This window comes from Taudactylus pleione, unplaced genomic scaffold, assembly GCF_031769625.1.
Source record: "Taudactylus pleione unplaced genomic scaffold, aTauple2 ptg000907l, whole genome shotgun sequence".
NCBI lineage: Eukaryota > Metazoa > Chordata > Amphibia > Anura > Myobatrachidae > Taudactylus > Taudactylus pleione.
In genome coordinates, this window is record NW_028285308.1 from 609,308 (window position 1) to 632,959 (window position 23,652).

General features: G+C 47.8%; 1 protein-coding gene and 1 pseudogene across 3 annotated transcripts in view; one reads left to right on the plus strand and one right to left on the minus strand.

Annotated features, from left to right (window-relative positions):
* Positions 1-12,153: 12,153 nt before the first annotated feature.
* LOC148473835 (cytochrome P450 2F5-like) overlaps positions 12,154-23,652 on the minus strand; it is a 70,619-nt gene continuing 59,120 nt past the window's right edge. For all 3 annotated transcript variants that reach the window (XM_088459400.1, XM_088459399.1, XM_088459401.1), the window contains 2 exons: positions 12,677-12,818; positions 12,154-12,512 (listed from right to left, as the gene is read on the minus strand). In XM_088459400.1, coding sequence (XP_088315526.1) covers positions 12,319-12,512; positions 12,677-12,818 — 336 coding nt within the window. In that variant the 3' untranslated portion in view covers positions 12,154-12,318. The remainder of the gene's footprint in view (positions 12,513-12,676; positions 12,819-23,652) is intronic.
* Positions 12,979-23,190, plus strand: LOC148473836 (uncharacterized; annotated as a pseudogene).

The window sequence follows — 23,652 nt, forward strand, 5'->3', positions numbered from 1 at the left end:
GGTCCTGTTGTCTTTTAGTTTTATCCTTTTCATTATGTAAATAAATGTTCTTTTCCCACAGATTTGTGTGTTTGTTATTTATATGCACATTCTGTATTACACACCATGGGGGAGAGGTATCAAAGCTTGGAGAGAGATAGAATGGAGAAGTAACCAATTAGCTTGGGTGTAGTAGGTAATACCGCCCGACAGAGGTGAAGATCCCTAACACTAAATAAGGTAAGTACTGCTAACCCTACTCCCTACCCTAACCCTCCCTCAGGGGTGCCTAACCCTAACCCCTCCCCCAAAGTGCCTAACCCTAACCCCTCCTTCCCCTAGCCTAAACCTAACACTCTCAGGAGGGTGCCTAACCCTAATTACCCCGGGAGCCCTAAACCTAACCCTCCACCCCACTGCTCTCTGTGACTGGCTCAAGGGAGGAGAGGCGCTGACACAATTTGACTGGCACAGGGCAGGAGAGACGCTGACACAATGTGACTGGCACAGGGCAGGAGAGACGCTGACACAATGTGACTGGCACAGGGCAGGAGAGACGCTGACACAATGTGACTGGCACAGGGCAGGAGAGACGCTGACACAATGTGACTGGCACAGGGCAGGAGAGACGCTGACACAATGTGACTGGCACAGGGCAGGAGAGACACTGACACAATGTGACTGGCACAGGGCAGGAGAGGTGCTGACACAATGTGACTGGCACAGGGCAGGAGAGACACTGACACAATGTGACTGGCACAGGGCAGGATAGACACTGACACAATGAGACTGGCACAGGGCAGGATAGACACTGACACAATGAGACTGGCACAGGGCAGGAGAGACACTGACACAATGTGATTGGCACAGGGCAGGATAGACACTGACACAATGTGACTGGCACAGGGCAGGAGAGACACTGACACAATGAGACTGGCACAGGGCAGGAGAGACACTGACACAATGAGACTGGCACAGGGCAGGAGAGACACTGACACAATGTGACAATATGTATACTGTGATTACATGTAATATTATATATCCCTTAGCAAACCTGTAATTTGTGTACAGTAATTATCCTAAGTAATGTTGCAGCTTCCAAAAAATTTTAAATATTTCCACAATCTGCGAAACCCTTGGTGGGGTTAGACCCCTGTAATGGATATTTCCCAGGGTCCCTATACAGTATCTGGTGTATAGAGGTGGTGGGGGGGGGGGATATACACTAAGCTGGGAGAGCAGGGATATGTTAGGTGTGATCAGCCCCCTGCGGAGGGAGAACACTGGAACAAAGGAGTCCTAATGGATTAGTACAGGGGTCTCTCATGGGGAAATGACTGTAAACAAGCTGCGGCCTGGGGCTATGAGCTGGTGCAGTAACTGGGAGGGTGCAGTCACTTGTGTTACAGGGCACTGATGGCAATCACAGGGATTGTGTCACTATTGGCACATTAGCCGCTATAGTTGTGTAATTCTCTGGTATGTAAGGGGTTACTGATGTATGTAATGTATCTGAGTGTAAGCTCTTAAGGGCCTATTTATCATGAAATATTTGTGGTATATTCCCCTAAACACCCATTTCCAGGGGACACTCACAAATATGACATATCTCCCCAATATACTGTGGGGTCTATTTACTAAGCAGTGTTAGGAGACAGAGTGAAAAGTGATAAGGTACCAGCCAATCAGCTCCTAACTGTCATGCTGATTGGTTGGCACCTTATCACAGACATCACTTTTCACTCTGTCTCCTAACACTGCTTAGTAAATAGACCCCTGTATCTGCTGCAGTGTCTCCTTATCCGACAGCAGCCGCCATAGGTTTCTATAGGGAATGTGATGCTGTCAGATTACCGAGCTCCGTAATGCTAAGGCCCACAGCTAATAAGGCCCACGCCATCAGTAGAATATACGTATTATTATCCATATGATCCAGTTTATGACATAAGACATGTTGGGCGGAATTCAATTGATTACACGGTCTGGATCTCCAGTCTGAAGTGACAGGAGATCGCGGGCCACTTTTCAAAGGATACATTTTTTCGCGCTGATCGCGCCCATAGAGGTCAGGTTTAGCCGCGTAAAGCAGCTAAACCCGACCAAAGTGCTGGGCGTGACAGAGAAAAGTCATATTTAGGCGCCCAAACAGGTCCTTTTTCACACATTTCAGCTCTCATCCCCCTGGGGCTGCGAGCTGAAATGTAGCGCTGGCAGCTGATCGCGCCCGACAGGAGCAAGAATTGAATAGCTCAGTTGGGCGTGGTAGAGGCTGGAATCAATTGAATTCCGCCCGTTATATTAGCACTAGGTTTATATATTTCCTATTCCATAAAGTGGGCCTGATTCACTAAGGATCGCTATTGCGATCGCAGCTGAGATTACGCACGCAGGTCTGCTGCGACGATATGCTAATGGCTGCAATTGGTACACAAAAAGGGTTATCTAGTGGCACCAGAAATACATTGTACCCCTCAGTAAGGGACACACATGGTAATATGATTGCTGTGATTATAAAAACAATTACATAATATCACCTAACAACTACTAATCCTATTCATCTGTGTAACAATAGAACTTTACATTAGCGGCCGCTCATTGGCTGGGACCCACGTGGAGGAGCCGCTCATTGGCTAAGTCCACGTGGGTCCCAGCCAATGAGCGGTCGCTAATGTAAGCTGCCACTGATTGGCTGACGTCCCGGCAATAATGAGCGTTCAAACCCTGAGTTCTCTTTATTGTTACTGTACCAATATGCTGATGCAGAGTAGCCGGACCCCTCTGGATTTCTGCGGGGAACATCGGGGGGCATAAAGGTGAGAATTGGATCTTTTTTTTAACAGGTAATTCATTGGGATACTTTACGTTGACAAGGACGGGAACATCTGGAAACAGGTGAGTATGTGTAAGTGTGTTTATGGAGGCAATAAAGCTTTATTATCACGGTGTGTTGTTTGTTTTATTAACCATTTCTTTACAGGTGAACTACAGGTACCAGTGGGCCCTTAATGCCCCGTATGCTGTGGTTCTCCAAGTACCAGCATGCGGGGGAGGCTTGTTGGGACCTGTAGTTCCACTGTAAAGACAATGATGAAAATTCCAGTTTTTACACTCCACCAAACACTATCAACCCACCACCCACTGCCCATGGGTGGCAAGGAGAGCCCAGGGCTATCAGCCTAGGGCAGGGGTGCCTTTGCGGAGGGTGACACCTTTATTGGGGGGGTCCCCAACTCCCCAGGGATCCCTGGCCTGGGCTGACTAGCGGTCAGGACTGATGCTGTGGCTGGGGGGCCCGTTGAAAGGGTACCCCTGGCTGTGGCATCAGTCCCCCATTAGAAAGGGTCCAGGGCTGGTTATAAATATACAGGGGACCTAACGTCAATTTATTTCTCCGTTTATTTAAAAACAGCTCTGTCCCTGCTGCCTGGTGCTGGTTCTTACATTACAGGGGATCCCTACACATTTTTTTCCCTGTAATGTTAAGAACCAGGACTACCAGGCATGTCCGGGGCTGGTTAGTGTCTTTTTTTTGTGGGGGGGGGGGGGGGGGGAGGGAGCTCACGTCATTTTTTTTTTTTTAAAACATTTATCTATTTTTTTACAAGTATTAACACACAAGCACATATATCACTGATACTGTATGTGCAGGCTGCTAGCTCGGGAGAGATTTGCAGAGAGAAAACACTACAATGTCGGGTGATTGATCTTCTGCAAAACGAGTTACTCGGGAGAGAAATCTCGTTCTGCTTCACCATCAGCAAACTCGTTTAGTCTCAAAACGCCTGTTTTTAAATTTGGTATAAAAAAAAAAGGGATTAAGTCACCCGAGTTTTGGCGAGTACCAGCGAGATAAATCACTTTGAACCGTGCGGTGTAGAATAATACTGTGGGTGGCGCAGAAGAATTTTCTGTGTGAATAGCGCTGGCGGCAGGAACGTGCGCGCTGATACTGTACGTGTCTTATGTTACCAGAGGCAAAGTCTCAGCTTAATGTGGTTAATTGATTTCCCCCAATAATAAAATGTCACAGATATAAAGCATAAAGCATAAAAGTGAGTGTGTAACCGTATATACTGTGTATCATTAGCTGTGGGTACTGTGTGTGTATATATATGTATATACTGTGTATAATCGGCTGTGTATACATGTATATACTGTGTATCATTAGGTGTGGGTATGTGTATGCATATATATATACTGTGTATTATTAGCTGTGTTTCAGTATGAAGGGTGAGTGTAACAGTAGATTATACACAATGAGTGAATGGTATATACACCATCTATACACAGTATATACATAACAATACCTACGTCACAAAGGTATCACGCCCAGGTACTGGCACTTTATGTTGACATGGAGGGAAAGCCTTTCTGTACCAGCACAAGCTCAGGTGATGGGGCATTTACATAAGAAAGCATTAGGTGGGGTGACCTGGGCTACATCTGCTGGGCGCAGTATCACAGGACACACCGTGGTCCACCTGAGGACAGAGGACATCAGTGAGACATGACCTGCACGCTAAGCCCCTGGGATCCCACCTTTATGTCAGGCTTTGACTTTTCATGCATGGAGCCCCTTCTCCTGGAGGAGAACTGCCCCAGAGATGGGAGTAAGGTCCTGAGGGAGCCGGACTCCACCGAGGAGCTGAAGAAGAAGGACAAGGGCTGTGTGAGGAAGAAGAACTACCAGCGCTATGCCAAGCCCCCCTACTCATACCTGGCCATGATCGCCTTGGTCATCAGGTCTGCCCCGAAAAGAGGCTCAAACTCTCCCAGGTAAGAGCAGAGGATTGTGGGGTGATATTGTGAGGTCTATCAGATAACACAGATCTGGGAGATAGGGGGTCTCTAACATATATGTAATGTTGGGATTGGTGATATCATTTGGGGAGGGGGGACCCAGATAGAGAATCTCAGGAAGGAGCAGAGGGAAGAGATTATTTTCATGTAGATATATCTATGTTATAGCCCAAATATGCTGTATAATGTCATGTATTCAGGACACTGCATCCAACTGGCCTGTACCCCGCACCAGAATGGGGGAGGGGAGACCTATAGCCATGTTTGGGGGAGGGGGGTGTGTTGAGTTACCCCATAATAATGATTCCTGGTTATCAGATCCAGTACAGCTCTGACACCTCACACATGTTGAGGCAGGATGGGGTTTGGGGATGTGATGGATTTGGGGTAACAATCTCCCATTACAGGGGGTGCAGCAATGAATTCGGCTCCTGTGATCAATATCTGATTATTCCTTTGTCTCTCCCCAGATTCTGGATGGAATCGGCACCCTGTTCCCCTTTTTTCGGGGAAATTATCAGGGCTGGAAGGACTCAGTCAGACATAACCTGTCCTCCAATGGATGCTTCAGAAAGGTGAGGAGTGGGGGATTCACAGGGGCGCGGTCATGTAACGTCATTAGTGCGCAGTGATGTCATGTGCCCCACGCACTGAGATGTGACTGATATTACCCAGCTTTATTGTTTGATATTTATTGTATGTATTACTAACATTGATCTCATTTTCCCATGAAGTCTGTGCTCTTATTGTATTACTCAATGAATAATGACAACGCTGTGTAGATGCTAAATGCAGATATTTATTAAAAGTTTAAACTCTTAGGGGGAAATTTACTAAGAATCGCGTTGGGATACGATCAGTTTTTACACCTTATCACCGGAATCTTTTTCGAAGCAAAATGCACGTTTACAAAGATTTGTGTTTTCTTGCATTTTGTCTTGCGATGGTGTAACTAGTCGTGTTATGGCGTGTGCGAGATCAGTCAAATCAGGTGTGTTGGGGTGTGATATGACGGAACTCGCGTTACCAAAATTCACATGTGAAATTAGAGCAATCGGTGAAATTGGCGAACATACAAATGTGTCCACATGCATCATACTTCCTTGCATGTTAAACATACCTTCTATTCATGACATGACCTGACTCTGTAGCACCGAGCTTTTTTTTTTGTCTGACCAATTACCTTCAACTGTATCTTATTCGCACAGTGATATTAGTAGGACGCACGAGCAGCTTCTGCTGATTAAATGATATGCAGCATGCCCATGTTCTCTGTGTGCGTCTGTGGGTGTATATGCATGTCAATGTTCTCTGTGTGCGTCTGTGGGTGTATATGCATGTCAATGTTCTCTGTGTGCGTCTGTGGGTGTATATGCATGTCAATGTTCTCTGTGTGCGTCTGTGGGTGTATATGCATGTCAATGTTCTCTGTGTGCGTCTGTGGGTGTATATGCATGTCAATGTTCTCTGTGCGTCTGTGGGTGTATATGCATGTCAATGTTCTCTGTGCGTCTGTGGGTGTATATGCATGTCAATGTTCTCTGTGTGACCAGGGCCAGATTAACAATGGGGCAGATGGAGCTACAGCTCCAGGCCTCCACATAAAAATAGGCCCACTGTCATGACAACATGATGTTGACTGGCCATCTGCTCTCCCCACGGTCAGCCATAAATCATAAGTAGTAAATTTGTATTTCTATTTACCTCACAAAATGAAGGATTTTTTTCCTTTTACATATTTAGGGAGACATTGGAGCAGCGAGTATAGGGGGTACACGCCCACATGGCACTGGCCACACCCACACAGCACTGGTCACGCCTCCTCTGCTTCTCATAATAGGCGCTTTGGTCATTTTCAGCTCCAGGCCCTGTCCGCTATATCTCATGTACTACAATCCTCCGCTATATCTCATGTACAATCCTCCGCTATATCTCATGTACTACAATCCTCCGCTATATCTCATGTACTACAATCCTCCGCTATATCTCATGTACAATCATCCATGGGAAGTGGATTTAATATCAATCAATATGAAAAAAGAAGGAATTAAGCATCAACTGACGTCATTCTTCTTTGGTAACGTGATTCGGATACATAAATGTGCAAAACATAATATAGGACAGGGTATATTCTACACTTAAGGTGCCCACACACATACCGATGTCCTCACGATATGATTTTATGGCCAATTTCCTCTTTCACGGGAGCTCCCTTGCCGTCGTGATCACGATTTGGAGTTAAAAATGTCCAATCTGACTAAAGATCTATCGTGCAGCCAATGCATTGTATCCCAGATTGGCTAATCTGCCCTACAGCACGGCAGATCAGAAGATGCGATATACAACGAGCGGGGACGCGCATTGGCATCGTGCTCGTGAGTATAAACTCACGAATTGTACTTTTTTTTGCCCTGATTCGTCGTCACGATTCGTCGAAATCAGCCAAATCATGTAAAATGTCGCTGTGTGTGGGCACCTTTAGTATGAGAAATGTCTTAGCTCCTAGAAATTAAAAACCAGATACAAACTGCATGGATACAATTTTGATACAATAGTGACAACAGTGTGAAGTTCTATCCCTCCTGGTCCTGCTGCCGCTCCAGACACAAAAATAAGGGAGTGGAAGAACCATTAAATGTTATAAGGAAGATTTTAGAGACCAGTCTCTGCTGTTCTGTCTGTTGGTCGGAGGTCCTTGTTGCTAGATATATATAACCTGGTCACTTCTAATTTCTGCGGTGTGTGAGGGAGAGCGCCTGCCTCTGCCGGCAGAGGAGAGCGCCTGCCTCTGCCGGCAGAGGAGAGCGCCTGCCTCTGCCGGCAGAGGAGAGCGCCTGCCTCTGCCGGCAGAGGAGAGCGCCTGCCTCTGCCGGCAGAGGAGAGCGCCTGCCTCTGCCGGCAGAGGAGAGCGCCTGCCTCTGCCGGCAGAGGAGAGCGCCTGCCTCTGCCGGCAGAGGAGAGCGCCTGCCTCTGCCGGCAGAGGAGAGCGCCTGCCTCTGCCGGCAGAGGAGAGCGCCTGCCTCTGCCGGCAGAGGAGAGCGCCTGCCTCTGCCGGCAGAGGAGAGCGCCTGCCTCTGCCGGCAGAGGAGAGCGCCTGCCTCTGCCGGCAGAGGAGAGCGCCTGCCTCTGCCGGCAGAGGAGAGCGCCTGCCTCTGCCGGCAGAGGAGAGCGCCTGCCTCTGCCGGCAGAGGAGAGCGCCTGCCTCTGCCGGCAGAGGAGAGCGCCTGCCTCTGCCGGCAGAGGAGAGCGCCTGCCTCTGCCGGCAGAGGAGAGCGCCTGCCTCTGCCGGCAGAGGAGAGCGCCTGCCTCTGCCGGCAGAGGAGAGCGCCTGCCTCTGCCGGCAGAGGAGAGCGCCTGCCTCTGCCGGCAGAGGAGAGCGCCTGCCTCTGCCGGCAGAGGAGAGCGCCTGCCTCTGCCGGCAGAGGAGAGCGCCTGCCTCTGCCGGCAGAGGAGAGCGCCTGCCTCTGCCGGCAGAGGAGAGCGCCTGCCTCTGCCGGCAGAGGAGAGCGCCTGCCTCTGCCGGCAGAGGAGAGCGCCTGCCTCTGCCGGCAGAGGAGAGCGCCTGCCTCTGCCGGCAGAGGAGAGCGCCTGCCTCTGCCGGCAGAGGAGAGCGCCTGCCTCTGCCGGCAGAGGAGAGCGCCTGCCTCTGCCGGCAGAGGAGAGCGCCTGCCTCTGCCGGCAGAGGAGAGCGCCTGCCTCTGCATTTCTACTGTCCACTGAAGAACACAATCCTCCCCCAGGTACCAAGTATATACAAGGGGGTTTGGAAAATCAATCGGATGAGAATATGTATAGAATAAATTAGAGAAGTATATCATAAATTTGGTCACTGTAAGGACTTACTCTTATTATCAAAATCGCGTACTGTTTTTAGGCAGTATCAACAAGTAGTATAATCTGTGATAGGAGACAAAGATTTGTAATTGTGTATAAAACCACTTAGTATAGTGATAAATAAACCACGGATTTATACTATGTGACAGCTTTCACCACAGGCACAGATATAAATTCAATTAGAATGCTTATTGCACCAATAAACAGATCAGTAATAATATCTCTTTACCTATAATTGTTACCAACAGCTGCACATATCTATAGGACACTTGCAATAAGTGTACACACAGTATGGTTATTATAATGATTATAAATTAAACCACATCATCACTATCAGCAACAGCAGCAATGACGCCATCATCACTATTATCAGCAACAGCAGCAATGACGCCATCATCACTATCAGCAACCGCAGCAATGACGCCATCATCATCATCACTATCAGCAACCGCAGCAATGATGCCATCATCATCATCACTATCAGCAACCGCAGCAATGACGCCATCATCATCATCACTATCAGCAACCGCAGCAATGACGCCATCATCATCATCACTATCAGCAACCGCAGCAATGACGCCATCATCATCATCACTATCAGCAACCGCAGCAATGACGCCATCATCACTATTATCAGCAACCGCAGCAATGACACCATCATCATCATTACTATCAGCAGCCGCAGCAATGACGCCATCATCACTATTATCAGCAACCGCAGCAATGACGCCATCATCACTATTATCAGCAACCGCAGCAATGACGCCATCATCACTATTATCAGCAACCGCAGCAATGACGCCATCATCACTATCAGCAAACGCAGCAATGACGCCATCATCACTATTATCAGCAACCGCAGCAATGACGCCATCATCACTATTATCAGCAACCGCAGCAATGACGCCATCATCACTATCAGCAAACGCAGCAATGACGCCATCATCAGTATCATCAGCACCTGCAGCAATGACGCCATCATTATCATCAGCAACCCTAGCAATGACGCAATCATCATCAGCGACAGCAGCAATGACGCCATCATCACTATTATCAACAACCGCAGCAATGATGCCATCATCATCACTATCAGCACCACAGCAATGACGCCATCATCACTATTATCAGCAAACGCAGCAAGGACGCCATCATCACTGTTATCAGCAACCGCAGCAATGACGCCATCATCAGTATCATCAGCAACCGCAGCAATGATGCCATCATCACTATCAGCAACCGCAACAATGACCACATCATCACTATCAGCAAACGCAGCAATGACGCCATTATCACTATCAGCAACCGCAGCAATGACGCCATCATTATCAGCAACCGCAGAAATGACGCCATCATTATCAGCAACCGCAGAAATGACGCCATCATCACTATTAGCAACCGCAGCAATGACGCCATCATCAGTATCATCAGCACCTGCAGCAATGACGCCATCATTATCAGCAACCCTAGCAATGACGCCATCATCATCAGCGACAGCAGCAATGACGCCATCATCACTATTATCAACAAAGCAGCAATGACGCCATCATCATCATTACTATCAGCACCCGCAGCAATGACGCTATCACTATTATCAGCACCCGCAGCAATGACGCCATTATCTTCACCATCAGCAACGGCAGCAATGATGCTATCACTATTATCAGCAACTGCAACAATGACGCCATCATCATCAATGACACCATCACTAGTATCAGCAACGACGCCATCATAACTATTATCAGCAACCGCAGCAATGACGCCATCATCACTATTAGCAACTGCAGCAATGACGCCATCATCAGTATTATCAGCACCCACAGCAATGACGCCATCATCACTATCAGCACCCGCAGCAATGACGCCATCATCACTATTATCGGTACTCGCAGCAATGATGCCATCATCACTATCAGCAACCACAGCAATGACGCCTCATCATTATCATCACTGTTATCAGCAACCGCAGCAATGACACCGTCATCATCATCATTACTTATCAGCACCACAGCAATGACGCCAACATCACTACTTTCAGTAACAGCAGTAATTACACCATCATCATCACTATTATCAGTAATCGCAGTAATGACACCATCATCACTATTATCAGTAACCATAGTAATGACAGTCAACACTATTATCAGCAACCGCAGTAATGACACCATCATCACTATTATCAGTAACCATAGTAATGACAGTCAACACTTATCAGCAACCGCAGTAATGACACCATCATCACTATTATCAGTAATCGCAGTAATGACACCATCATCACTATTATCAGTAATCGCAGTAATGACACCATCATCACTATTATCAGCAACCGCAGTAATGACACAGTCATCACTATTATCAGCAACCGCAGTAATGACACCGTCATCACTATTATCAGTAATCGCAGTAATGACACAGTCATCACTATTATCAGCAACCGCAGTAATGACACCATCATCACTATTATCAGCAACTGCAGTAATGACGCAATCATCACTATTATCAGCAACTGCAGTAATGACGCAATCATCACTATTATCAGCAACCGCAGTAGTGACAGTCATCACTATTATCAGTAATCGCAGTAATGACACAGTCAACACTATTATCAGCAACCGCAGTAATGACACAGTCATCACTATTATCAGCAACCGCAGTAATGACACAGTCATCACTATTATCAGCAACCGCAGTAATGACACCATCATCACTATTATCAGCAACTGCAGTAATGACGCAATCATCACTATTATCAGCAACTGCAGTAATGACGCAATCATCACTATTATCAGCAACTGCAGTAATGACGCAATCATCACTATCAAACACAGCAATTACACATCATCACTATTATCAGTAACCGCAGTAATGACACCGTCATCACTATTATCAGCAACCGCAGTAATGACACCATCATCACTATTATCAGTAATCGCAGTAATGACACCATCATCACTATTATCACCCCCAGCAATGACACCATCATCACTATTATCAGCAACAGCAGTAATGACGCCATCATCACCATCAGCAAACGCTGTAATGACGCCATAGGACCTATTTCAGTGTTTTACACTGCTCCGATGTTCACGCAATTGAGCGATTATTGGTGGTCTGTGCATGTGTCACAGCTGCAATGTGCGCTCACTGTGATTATGGTTGGAGTGAGGATTTATTCTCAAGCGATTGGCAGGAAACATTTTATGGGAGGTAGCGGGGAATGACGGATAAAGCGGAGGCGTGTCCTGGCTGTTATCAGGGAGATTTTCCGGCTGTGCCTGCGATCCAGTATACAGATAACAGGGCTCCAACACCTCAGGTACAGCATAGCCATAGACTCACCCAGGGAGATGATGTTTTCAGGATCTGCGTCCGATGCCGTTAATGTGTACGCAGTTGCGGGCAGCTGTGATGGCTCCAGTGGGCGTCTAGGTACAAGCCCAGGCACTGGTCCATTAGCGTATTTTACCAAGTATATAGTGTACTAATCTGAATCTGGTCTATAATCAGCAGCAGCGTCAACAGAAAATACAACAGGAAAGGAGATCAGCTGGAACGCTTTAAAAATCAGTCTTAATATATATTTTATTGGTGTTCATTATAATACAGTATGTATTGACCCAGCATTCCACAAAGTCCCTTTGTGGCCACCTGAGTGACATGCGTTATCTTTATAGAGTGGTCGCTCTTTGGGCAAGCTGCAGATAGTCCCTAGGCTGGCAGGGAGCGAGGCGTGGCACAGAGCTGGGTATAATAACAGCTTTTCTTCTTGTTTTGTGTCATGGTATTCAAGTCCTGGCGCTGCGTCCCGGGGGGCTGCGCAATGGTGAATTTCTGGAGCACAGCAGAGAAAAACTGGAAAAGTTGCATGCGAGCGTGAGGCTCTCCAGCACAGGTACGTTTCCCTAACACAGCGAGAAGAGAGAGAGTGTATTAGTTTTATTATAGGAGGATAAATGTATCACAGCACCTGTACAGGACACCGCTCCCATCACCCCCAGATCTTACAGTCACGTAATGTTACTAATATTAGGTACAAGGGCACCAGAATAAGTTACATTAGTCTCACCTGCTGAAAACGCCATAAACGCTGGTCTTGCATGAAACTGACCCTTGTCATCGAGGAAATGCCCGGGGTTGAACTCTTTAGGGGTCTCCCACTGGCTGGGGTCAGAGAGCACTGATGACAGGAATGGGGACACTGTTGTTCCCTATATTGGTAGAGGAGAGAACGTAATGTATTGATTAAAGAATGCATTTAAAAAAGTTGTTTCAAAGTAAACAATTGGGGTAAATTTGGTAAAAGAATTTATTACAAACCATTATCAATATCACTTATTACACACTGGATTGACACTTTCATAGTCACATATGGAACTGAAGTTATGTCCTTGTATGATGTACAACATCCTCTGCCATGTAATAGCAGCACATGAATGTGAATAGTAGGGATGAGCGGGTTCGGTTCCCTGAGAACCGAACCCACCCGAACTTCGGGGATCCGGGGCGATCCGAGCCCAAGCTCGGATCTCCCCGTCTGCCCCGGATCCCTCTCCCGAGGCAAAACCTCGAGATCTGCTGTCGGATCTCGAGGTTTTGCCTCGAGCGGCCATTTTAAAAAAAATGCCTTTGCCTTTAATGGGCAAAGTGCTGATTGGCTGACAGAGCCGTCTGTCACGGCTCTCAGCCAATCAGCATTATGGTGCTCATTTGCATGTAGCACGGACTCGTGAGATCCGTGCTACATGCATCTGTGTGATTGACAGTGACACAGAGCACAGATGGGTCAGTGAGACCCGTCTGTGCTGCTGTGTATTTCAATGACACAGATGCACGCACGGACCAGGAGATCCGTGCTACTTGCATCTGTGTCATTGACACAGAGCACTAACGGGTCCGTGAGACCCGTCTGTGCTGCTGTGGTAAAAAAAAAAAAAAAAAACCTGTGTAAAAAGAGAAAAAAATGCCGTGCCCCCCCCCAAAAAAAGAGCAACCAGCCCCGGGCATTAGTGACCCAGTGCTGGGTGTGCTTAAATACAGGGGACAAACGACATAGGGGTCCCCTGTACTTAAACACAACCGGCACTGGGCTAGTCAGAACCAGAGCTGGTTGCCAAAATACGGGGGACAAACGACGTAGGGGTCCCCCGTATTCTGCGCAACCAGCTCTGGGCTCTGATCCGGTCCTGGTTCTGGAAATACAGGGGAAAAAAATGAGTAGGGTTCCCCTGTATGTTCCAGAACCAGCACTGGACTTTTTCTAGCGGGGGGCTGATGCCACAGCCAGGGGAGCCCTTTCACCGGGCCCCCCAGCCGCAGCATCAGCCCTGACCGCTAGTCAGCCCAGGCCGGGGATCCCTGGAGAGCTGGGGACCCCCCCAATAAAGGGGTCACCCTCTCCAGGGCTCCCCAGGCCCATGCTGATAGCCCGGGGCTATCCCCGCCACCCCTGGTGGCGGTGGGTGGCGGGTTGATTGTGTGGTGTGGTGTAAATAAAGAATATCAAACATTGTCTTTACAAGTAGAACTGCAAGTCCCAGCAAGCCTGCCCCGCATGCTGGTACTTGGAGAACCACAAGTACCAGCATGCAGGGCATTAAGGGCCCACTAGTACCTGTAGTTCACCTGTAAAAAAATGTTTAAAAAAAACACAGGACACACACACCGTGACAGTATAAGTTTATTAAACATACATACACACACACACACACACGTACACATACTCACCTATGTAACCCTGTAGCATCGGTCCACTTGTCCGGTAAAGTATCCATAGGGGACCTGTGAAAAAAAACATACTCACCATCTCCTATGCGAGGTTCTGTCCTCTTCGTTCCAAAGTAGGCATCCCCGGACTTGGCAAAAAAAAAAAAACGAAAACGCGATCCACGAACTTAGTACCGTTCTATAGAACGGTACTTCCCGAATGAGAGCTTAGCGGCGGGGTATCACCATGGAAACCCCGCTGCTAAGCGTTCATTGGCTGAGAGAGGCCATCTCCCGTCTCTCTCAGCCAATGAACGGCTCCCTCCATTGTAGTCAATGCTGGGAGCCGCAAGGTTATTAAAGTTTACCCTGCGGTTCCCACCATTGACTACAATGGAGGGAGCCGTTCATTGGCTGAGAGACGGGAGATGACCTCTCTCAGCCAATGAACGCTTAGCAGCGGGGTTTCCATGGTGATACCCCGCCGCTAAGCTCTCATTCGGGAAGTACCGTTCTATAGAACGGTACTAAGTTCGTGGATCGCGTTTTCGTTTTTTTTTTTTTGCCAAGTCCGGGGATGCCTACTTTGGAACGAAGAGGACAGAACCTCGCATAGGAGATGGTGAGTATGTTTTTTTTCACAGGTCCCCTATGGATACTTTACCGGACAAGTGGACCGATGCTACAGGTTACATAGGTGAGTATGTGTACATGTGTGTGTGTGTGTGTATGTATGTTTAATAAACTTATACTGTCACGGTGTGTGTGTCCTGTGTTTTTTTAAACATTTTTTTTACAGGTGAACTACAGGTACTAGTGGGCCCTTAATGCCCTGCATGCTGGTACTTGTGGTTCTCCAAGTACCAGCATGCGGGGCAGGCTAGCTGGGACTTGCAGTTCTACTTGTAAAGACAATGTTTGATATTCTTTATTTACACCACACCACACAATCAACCCGCCACCCACCACCACCAGGGGTGGCGGGGATAGCCCCGGGCTATCAGCCTGGGCCTGGGGTGCCCTGGAGAGGGTGACCCCTTTATTGGGGGGGTCCCCAGCTCTCCAGGGATCCCCGGCCTGGGCTGACTAGCGGTCAGGGTTGATGCTGCGGCTGGGGGGCCCGGTGAAAGGGCTCCCCTGGCTGTGGCATCAGCCCCCCGCTAGAAAAAGTCCAGTGCTGGTTCTGGAACATACAGGGGAACCCTACTCATTTTTTGTCCCCTATATTTCCAGAACCAGGACCGGATCAGAGCCCAGAGCTGGTTGCGCAGAATACAGGGGACCCCTACGTCGTTTGTCCCCCGTATTTTGGCAACCAGCGCTGGTTCTGACTAGCCCGGTGCTGGTTGTGCTTAAGTACAGGGGACCCCTACGTCGTTTGTCCCCTGTATTTAAGCACACCCAGCACTGGGTCACTAATGCCCGGGGCTGGTTGCTCTTTTTTGGGGGGGTGCACGCCATTTTTTTCTTTTTTTACACAGGTTTTTTTTTTTTTTTTTACCACAGCAGCACAGACGGGTCTCACGGACCTGGCATTGCTCTGTGCCAATCACACAGATGCATGTAGCACGGTTCTCCCGGGTTCGTGCTACATGCAAATGGGCACCATAACGCTGATTGGCTTCCTGTCTGCCACTGCAGTGCCACTCCTAGATGGGCCACGTGTTTGTGCCGCCCCCTTGTGTCGCTTAGCATAGTCATCCAGCTTCCTCGGTACAACCTTTTGGCCTAAAAACAATATTGTGAGGTGTGAGGTGTTCAGAATAGAGTGGAAATGAGTGGAAATTAATGTTATTGGGGTTATTAATAGCGTAGGAACAAAAAAAGGCCCATTTATGTGATTTTAGCGTTTTTTTTTATTTTTTAAGAAAAAATCCAGATCCAAAACACAAAACCCAGAACCCAAAACACGGAAGGGTGGTTTTGGCAAAACCAATCCAGATCCAAAACACGAAGAAAGATCCAGATCCAAAACCAAAACACAAAACACGAAAAGTGTCCGGTGCACACCCCTAGTGAATAGCTAACTATTCTGTGTAAAGCGCTGCGGAATATGTGCGCGCTATATAACTGGTAATAAATCAATAAAAATAAAATGAATGTATCACGTCACACTGGTAACACTGGGAGAAGCCTATTGAGGGTCTATTCATGTATAATATGAAGAGGCTCCTGCTACTATCCATGAAATATTGCACATATTGATGCGATATAGAGTATTGTTATGTATCACTATTGGTGGCGACCTCCGGTAAGCAGCCCCTCTGCGATCCCGTCACACCTTGCAGAGAATAAATTATGGTAAGAGCGGTTCTTTGCCAATGACAGACTTCCGGGTCTACGACCCAGAAGCCCCTCTGGTGTCCGTGTGTACATGAGCAGAAGGACACATGTGCCGCGGGGGGTGCAGGGAGGGATCCGATTGGATGCCTCTCACAGCACTCTCCCAATAGAAGCCTATAGGGTAACGGCAATCAGGAGATGGCGTTACCCACCGGTACCCAGCACTGGAGCGCATCGCAGTCCGGGGATTGGTGCATATGAGAAATGCGGTGAAACCTGCATTTTCGGGGTTTGGCCCCATTTCTCCCTTTGCTGCATCCCACCTCACAGGAGAATCAGGACCTGCCAGGAGGTCTGGTGCAAGAATATTCTAGAATACACCTGCCGCTAATAGCCTATTCTAGAATACACCTGCCGCTAATCACCTATTCTAGAAAACACCTGCCGCTAATAACCTATTCTAGAATACACCTGCCGCTAATAGCCTATTCTTGAATACACCTGCCGCTAATACCCTATTCTAGAATACACCTGCCGCTAATAGCCTATTCTAGAATACACCTGCCGCTAATAACCTATTCTAGAATACACCTGCCGCTAATAGCCTATTCTACAATACACCTGCCGCTAATAATCTATTCTAGAAAACACCTGCCGCTAATAGCCTAGGCTATTAGCGGTAGGTGTATTCTAGAATAGGCTATTAGCGGCAGGTGTATTCTAGAATAGATTATTAGCGGCAGGTGTATTCTAGAATAGATTATTAGCGGCAGGTGTATTCTAGAATAGATTATTAGCGGCAGGTGTATTCTAGAATAGGTTATTAGTGGCAGGTGTATTCTAGAATAGATTATTAGCGGCAGGTGTATTCTAGAATAGATTATTAGCGGCAGGTGTATTCAAGAATAGGCTATTAGCGGCAGGTGTATTCTAGAATAGGGTATTAGCGGCAGGTGTATTCAAGAATAGGCTATTAGCGGCAGGTGTATTCTAGAATAGATTATTAGCGGCAGGTGTATTCTAGAATAGATTATTAGCGGCAGGTGTATTCTAGAATAGATTATTAGCGGCAGGTGCATAGTTGCAGAATTTTTAAAAACTTACTTTAGGGACATAAAAATATGCTAGTACCCATTTTCATGTACCTTTGATGGGACCACTTAAAAAAATGAAAAAAATAACCTAAGTGCTCTTCTGCAACACCTGCTGCGGCTATTTAATTTCCCGACTTTCATTTGCAGGCTAAAACGGGGGTACCCATAGTGATCCCCCATGTTTTTACAACTTTAGGGGGGTCCTACAATTTTTTCCTGGAAAATTTCATTTTTTTACGCAAATCCCACTTCGCACCTTCCCGTTTTTGTAGATTTGATATTGAATACGGGGATAAAGCGGGTGCGCGCCCGATACTTTATCCCAGAAAAATCTCCGATATGAAACGTAAACTTCGACAGCGAAGTTTACATTTCATATTGAATTCCCCTCTAAAGGGCAGATTAATCCCCCACCACATTTATAATTCTAGTCTTTTTTCCCTTTTTTTATGCTTTCATATGAAGAAACTACATGAGAAGTTGGAAAAGCTGTAGACCATGGAAAAACAAAGGTGGAATTAAAATATACATTTTTGATTCTTCACTTCAGTGGTTTTTCCCAAAGGCCCAGCCAGATTCCAAACAGCCAGAGAAGGAGCAATTACTCCAATCAAACGGTAGGCACAGAACTGGTTATATCATACCTAATAATTTTTAGTTACAAAAATATAATTTTTTTCGTATATATTACTTACTATTCATTAAATAAGTCACATTCATTTAAACGTTGTACGTCAGCTAAACAGGCAGAGAGTGCAAGCATTAGATCATTTAGAATCATAATGGTTATTCAGCAAAATACTTATTACATTACATTTTGTAGTTTATGCATTATGGCTCTCATTCAGAGCCGTACGCTCTGAGCAGAGCACACGCTCTGAATGAGGGCCGGCCTCCATGAAAATGGAGCGTTCTCCTGGACGCTCGTATAGCTGTGGGTCACTACCCACAGCCTATACGAGCGTGCATTTTGATGGCCGCGATGGTCGTGACCATCGCGACCATCGAAACTGCGAGCCGGAGCCTGCGGTTGAGGTTTTCAAGTTGCATAGAATGGGACTGACACCCGGGAGATTCTGGTACTGCGGTTGTTGGAGTGGGATCGTGCACACCCAGAGGATCTTGACCACCTGAGTGATGATGAAGAAGGACCGACAGGCAGTGGACGCACTTCTTCCAGTCGGTTACCTGAGTCAACCACCGCTACTCCTGCCCTACTACAGAGCTGGCTGGGGGCGCTAGGTGAAAGTGCAACTACACAAGAGAGCTGGCGTGATCCAAGCGATATTAGGGGTACAAATCCCTACTAGCAGCGAAACTGTGCTGTCACCCAGAGGGGCTGAACAAGAGAAGCGGCGCTTGGGATTTAAGGATATTCCGACATTTCGAGAGAATGAAACCGACATGGACACTCACCTTCAGATCTTTGAGAATCTCATGGGAGTGCACGGGATAGAGCCAGCTGAATGGCCCAAGTACTTGGGGCCAAGTCTCACTGGTAGGGCTTTGGAAGCCTACAGGGCTCTAACTCCCCAGGAATGTGGAATCTACACCTACATAAAGAAGGCATTGCTGGCTAAGTTTCAGATCACTGCAGAATCTTATCGTCTCAAATTCAGGACACTGAGCAAAAGTGGGACTGCTTCCTACCAAGAGTTTGCCAGTCAGCTACGGCAAGCTTGTGGAAAATGGCTCGAGGGTAGACAGGCCTCTACCATGGAGCAGATCATCAACCTAATTGTGGTAGAACAACTAATGATTAAGATGGCACCAGAGGTACGGGAGTGGGTTGCAGACCGGAAGCCCAGCACACCTGAACAAGCTGCAGAATGGGCTGATGAATATATAGCTAACCGTCCCCAATGGAGAGTCTTCAGTGCAACAGGTGGTACAAGACCCCTACGAGTGGAGAAGCTCCCTGACATAGAACTTTGCATCAATGATAGTAGTAAAAGAGGACCTATCAAAAATATCTCTTATCAACCACCCAGATTCAAAGTGGCTAACCCAGAACCTCGGAAGTGTTACCACTGCAATCAACCAGGATACTTGTTGAGGGACTGTCCACGCACACGAGGGCCATTCCCTGGGGCTAGACCGGCCCCAGTCTCTGTGGTATGTTACCCCATGGAGGATTATTGCGAGGCAGTCATCCAGTCAGATGCGGTTGAGATGATGGATGGGGTGTATATTGTAGACCTGGTTCTGGGGGAGGAGCAGGCTACTCCTCAGAATATGCAGGGGCACTTACAGCCTGTGTTGGTAGAGGACCAGCGGGTACAGGGCCTACGAGATTCTGGGGCCTCACTCACATTAATTGAGCCAGACCTGATTCCCTCCTCCCGGGTGATTCCTGGACAGTATGTACGAATTGCCACCAGCGGGGGACAACATACCGATATTCCCGTCGCCAAGATACATCTCGACTGGGGAGCCAATCAAGAAATCGTGGAGGTCGGAGAACTCAAGGGGCTACCAGCCAAGGTCATCCTCGGGAATGATCTGGCACAGGGACTGGTGACACGCTTTGTTCAAGTGGTGACCCGGAGCCAAACCCAAAGAGCAGTGACCCAGGTGACAGATTCAGAACAGAACCAACGTACCCCAACCACAATGGTGAGTGATTCCAGTCCCTTGTCCAGTACTTCAGAGATAGACTTGGGGGAGGTGGACTGGAGCGAGTTTCGACAGGCCCAACGGACAGACTCCTCCCTAAGTAAATTAAGGAGCGCAGCCGACTTGGAATTGGAAACAGCCGATGGGAGCAAGATAGTTTGGGAAGAGGAATTGCTGTACCGAGGTCGTTCCTCAGTCTGGACAGGAAACAGTCATGCCCACTAAACAATTGGTGGTACCTACACCATACAGAGCACAATTAGTAGCCCTTGTTCATGACATTCCAGCAGCCGGCATTTTGACACGCGTAAAACACTGGCCCGACTGTTGCGGAATTTCTTCTGGCCACGGATCTCTAGAGACGTTAAGCAGTATCGCGACACCTGCGATACCTGCCAGAGACTGGAGAAACCCAAGCGAAAAGCTCATCTGCACCCATTACCTATTATAGGGGAACCCTTTGCCCGTGTTGCCATAGACCTAGTCGGACCATTAGCTATTCCCAGTCATACGGGAAAAAAGTACATTCTAACGCTGGTGGACTTTGCTACACGCTATCCTGAGGCTGTGGCCCTGTCCTCTATTGACACAGAACATGTTGTGCAAGCATTGACAGACATATTCAGTTGGCTTGGATACCCGCAGGAAGTAGTCACAGATCAAGGACCCCAATTCCAAGGTGAACTAATGCAAACCCTGCAGGAAAAGTGGGGGGTTTGACCTCTTCGGACCACCTCTTACCATCCACAGACGAACGGACTCTGTGAACGTTTCAATGGAACGCTAAAAAGACTTCTACAAGCTTACGTGCAGTCCGAAGGGAGGGACTGGGAGAGAGCCCTGCAACAGCTTCTATTCGCTTATCGGGAAGTCCCCCAGGCATCTACTGGATATTCCCCATTTGAACTTTTGTATGGCCGGAAAGTTCGGGGGCCTCTAGACCTGGTCAAAGAGAGCTGGGAGGGAACTTTCCAAGAACACCAGCAGCCCATTTTACAATATGTGGAGAATATGCGGGACCGCATGAGAAGATTGCTACAGTTAACCCAAGAGCATCTCAGGGAATCACAAGAGACAAAAGGAATGGTATGATGCCCACGCTCAAGACAGAGTTGTATCCAGGGCAGAAAGTAATGGTGCTTATCCCATTGCGAAGAAACAAACTGCAGGCCACGTGGGAAGGACCGTATACCGTGGTAAGGCGCACCGGACCGGTCAATTATGTGATTTCCCTGGATAAGGGAGGGAAGCACCTACGCACCTTCCATATAAATCGAATGAAGGCCTATCGTGATCGTCAAGCAGTAACAATGGCGGTATGTTGTCCTCCGATGGAAACACCAGAAACTGATCCATTGCTTGACCTTTTGGGAGCTGCTAAAGAGAAGAAAGGAGTGGAATCAGTACAGGTGGGACAACAGTTGAATGCAGCCCAGCAGCAGGAGATGTGGAGGATCTTAGAAGCTGAACAGGCCCAGTTTTATTGTCTACCTGGTCGAACTCATCTGACCGCCCACCATGTGGACACTGGAAGTGCTAGGCCCATCCGACAAGTCGCTTACCGGATGACTCCGGGTGTTATGAGGCAGGTAAAGGCTGAGATAGAGGAGATGCTAGCTTTGGGAGTCATAGTGCCATCTAAAAGCCCATGGGCTGCTGGGGTTGTGTTGGTTCCCAAGAAAGATGGAACCACACGGTTTTGTGTGGACTATCGCAAATTGAACGAAGTCACCACCACTGACGCTTACCCTATGCCCCGTGTTGATGAGCTACTGTATCGGATTGGAGGGGCTGAGTTTGTCTCAACACTGGACTTGAGCAAAGGCTACTGGCAAATCCCACTTACAAAAGAGGCACAGGAGCGTTCTGCCTTCATCACACCGGAAGGACTCTTTGAGTGGACTACCATGCCTTTCGGGATGAAGAACACCACTGCCACATTCCAGCGAATGGTTAATGACCTCCTGGAGGGGTGTCAAGACTTTGCCCAAGCCTACCTAGACGACATTGCCATCTTCAGCCATACCTGGGAGGAGCATTTAACTCAGGTGACAGAAGTGCTGAAGAGGATTAGACAGGCTGGACTCACCATACGCCCAGATAAGTGTCAGATGGGGATGGCTGAGGTTCAGTACCTAGGACATCGGGTCGGAGGAGGTGCTATCAGACCTGATCCGGCAAAGGTGGAGGCTATTGCCAATTGGCCCCAACCTATCAACCAAAAACAAGTGTGGGCGTTCCTTGGAGTCGCTGGCTATTACAGAAAATTTATACCACATTACAGCACCGTGGCCAAGGCTCTGATGGACTTGACCAAAAAGAGATATGCTCGAAATATTGAATGGACTGTTGAATGTGAGCAAGCTTTCAACACCTTAAAAGACTTGTTGACTCGAGCCCCAGTGTTGGCTGCCCCTGACTACAACAGAAAGTTTATTGTGCAGACAGACGCATCAGGGTGTGGACTTGGGGCAGTGTTGAGTCAAGTGGGAGAAGACGGTAGGGAACATCCAATTGTCTATCTATCCCGTAAACTAGCTGACCAAGAGAGCGCCTACGCCACTATCAAAAAAGAATGTCTAGCCATAGTCTGGGCCTTAAAGAAGCTACAACCATATCTTATGGGAAAGAATTTACTGTTGTCACTGACCATAACCAGTTGTATTGGCTAAACAGAACCTCAGGGGAAAATGGGAGGTTCTTGAGGTGGAGTCTGGCGTTACAAAGTTTCAACTTTTCCATTTCTCACAAAAAGGGACGAGAACATCACAATGCTGACGGGCTATCCAGATGTGAGGAAACAAATATCAAGCTTTGCAGACCCTTGGGCTGAGTCGAAAGTCAGGACTCCAACATTGGGACCATGTCTGTCTCCTCGATTTAAGAAGGGGGAGGTATGTGAGGAGACAAGGGAAAAGGACTTCTAGGACTTGCCTGCATGTTGAAAAGAGTTATGACCCAGTTCTGTGTTCTTAAATTGAAGCCCTCAGTCTGCAGAAGTCTCATACAGGAAGTTTGCCAGCAGCAGACAGCAAAGGTGTGTTCCTGTTACAGCCCTCCTTCCTCTCTGCAAAGACTGACACCTGAGCCCACCAATGAGTGAGAGAGAGGGAAGTAAGGTGATGCAGGAAGGGGAATTGTGGGAGTACAGTGTGACTCTGAAGGTTGGGGTGTTGTCCCCTCTCAGTGTCTTTAGATATATAGCAGCTCTGTGTGCCCTGTTACAGCTGTCATTGCTGGCCAGGTAGGGAGGAGACATACAGCAGCTCTAAAGGACTTTGCTGAACTCTGAGTGGACTGTAATGATATAACCCTGCTTACTGTTTGCTGGATTTCTGTGTCTCCA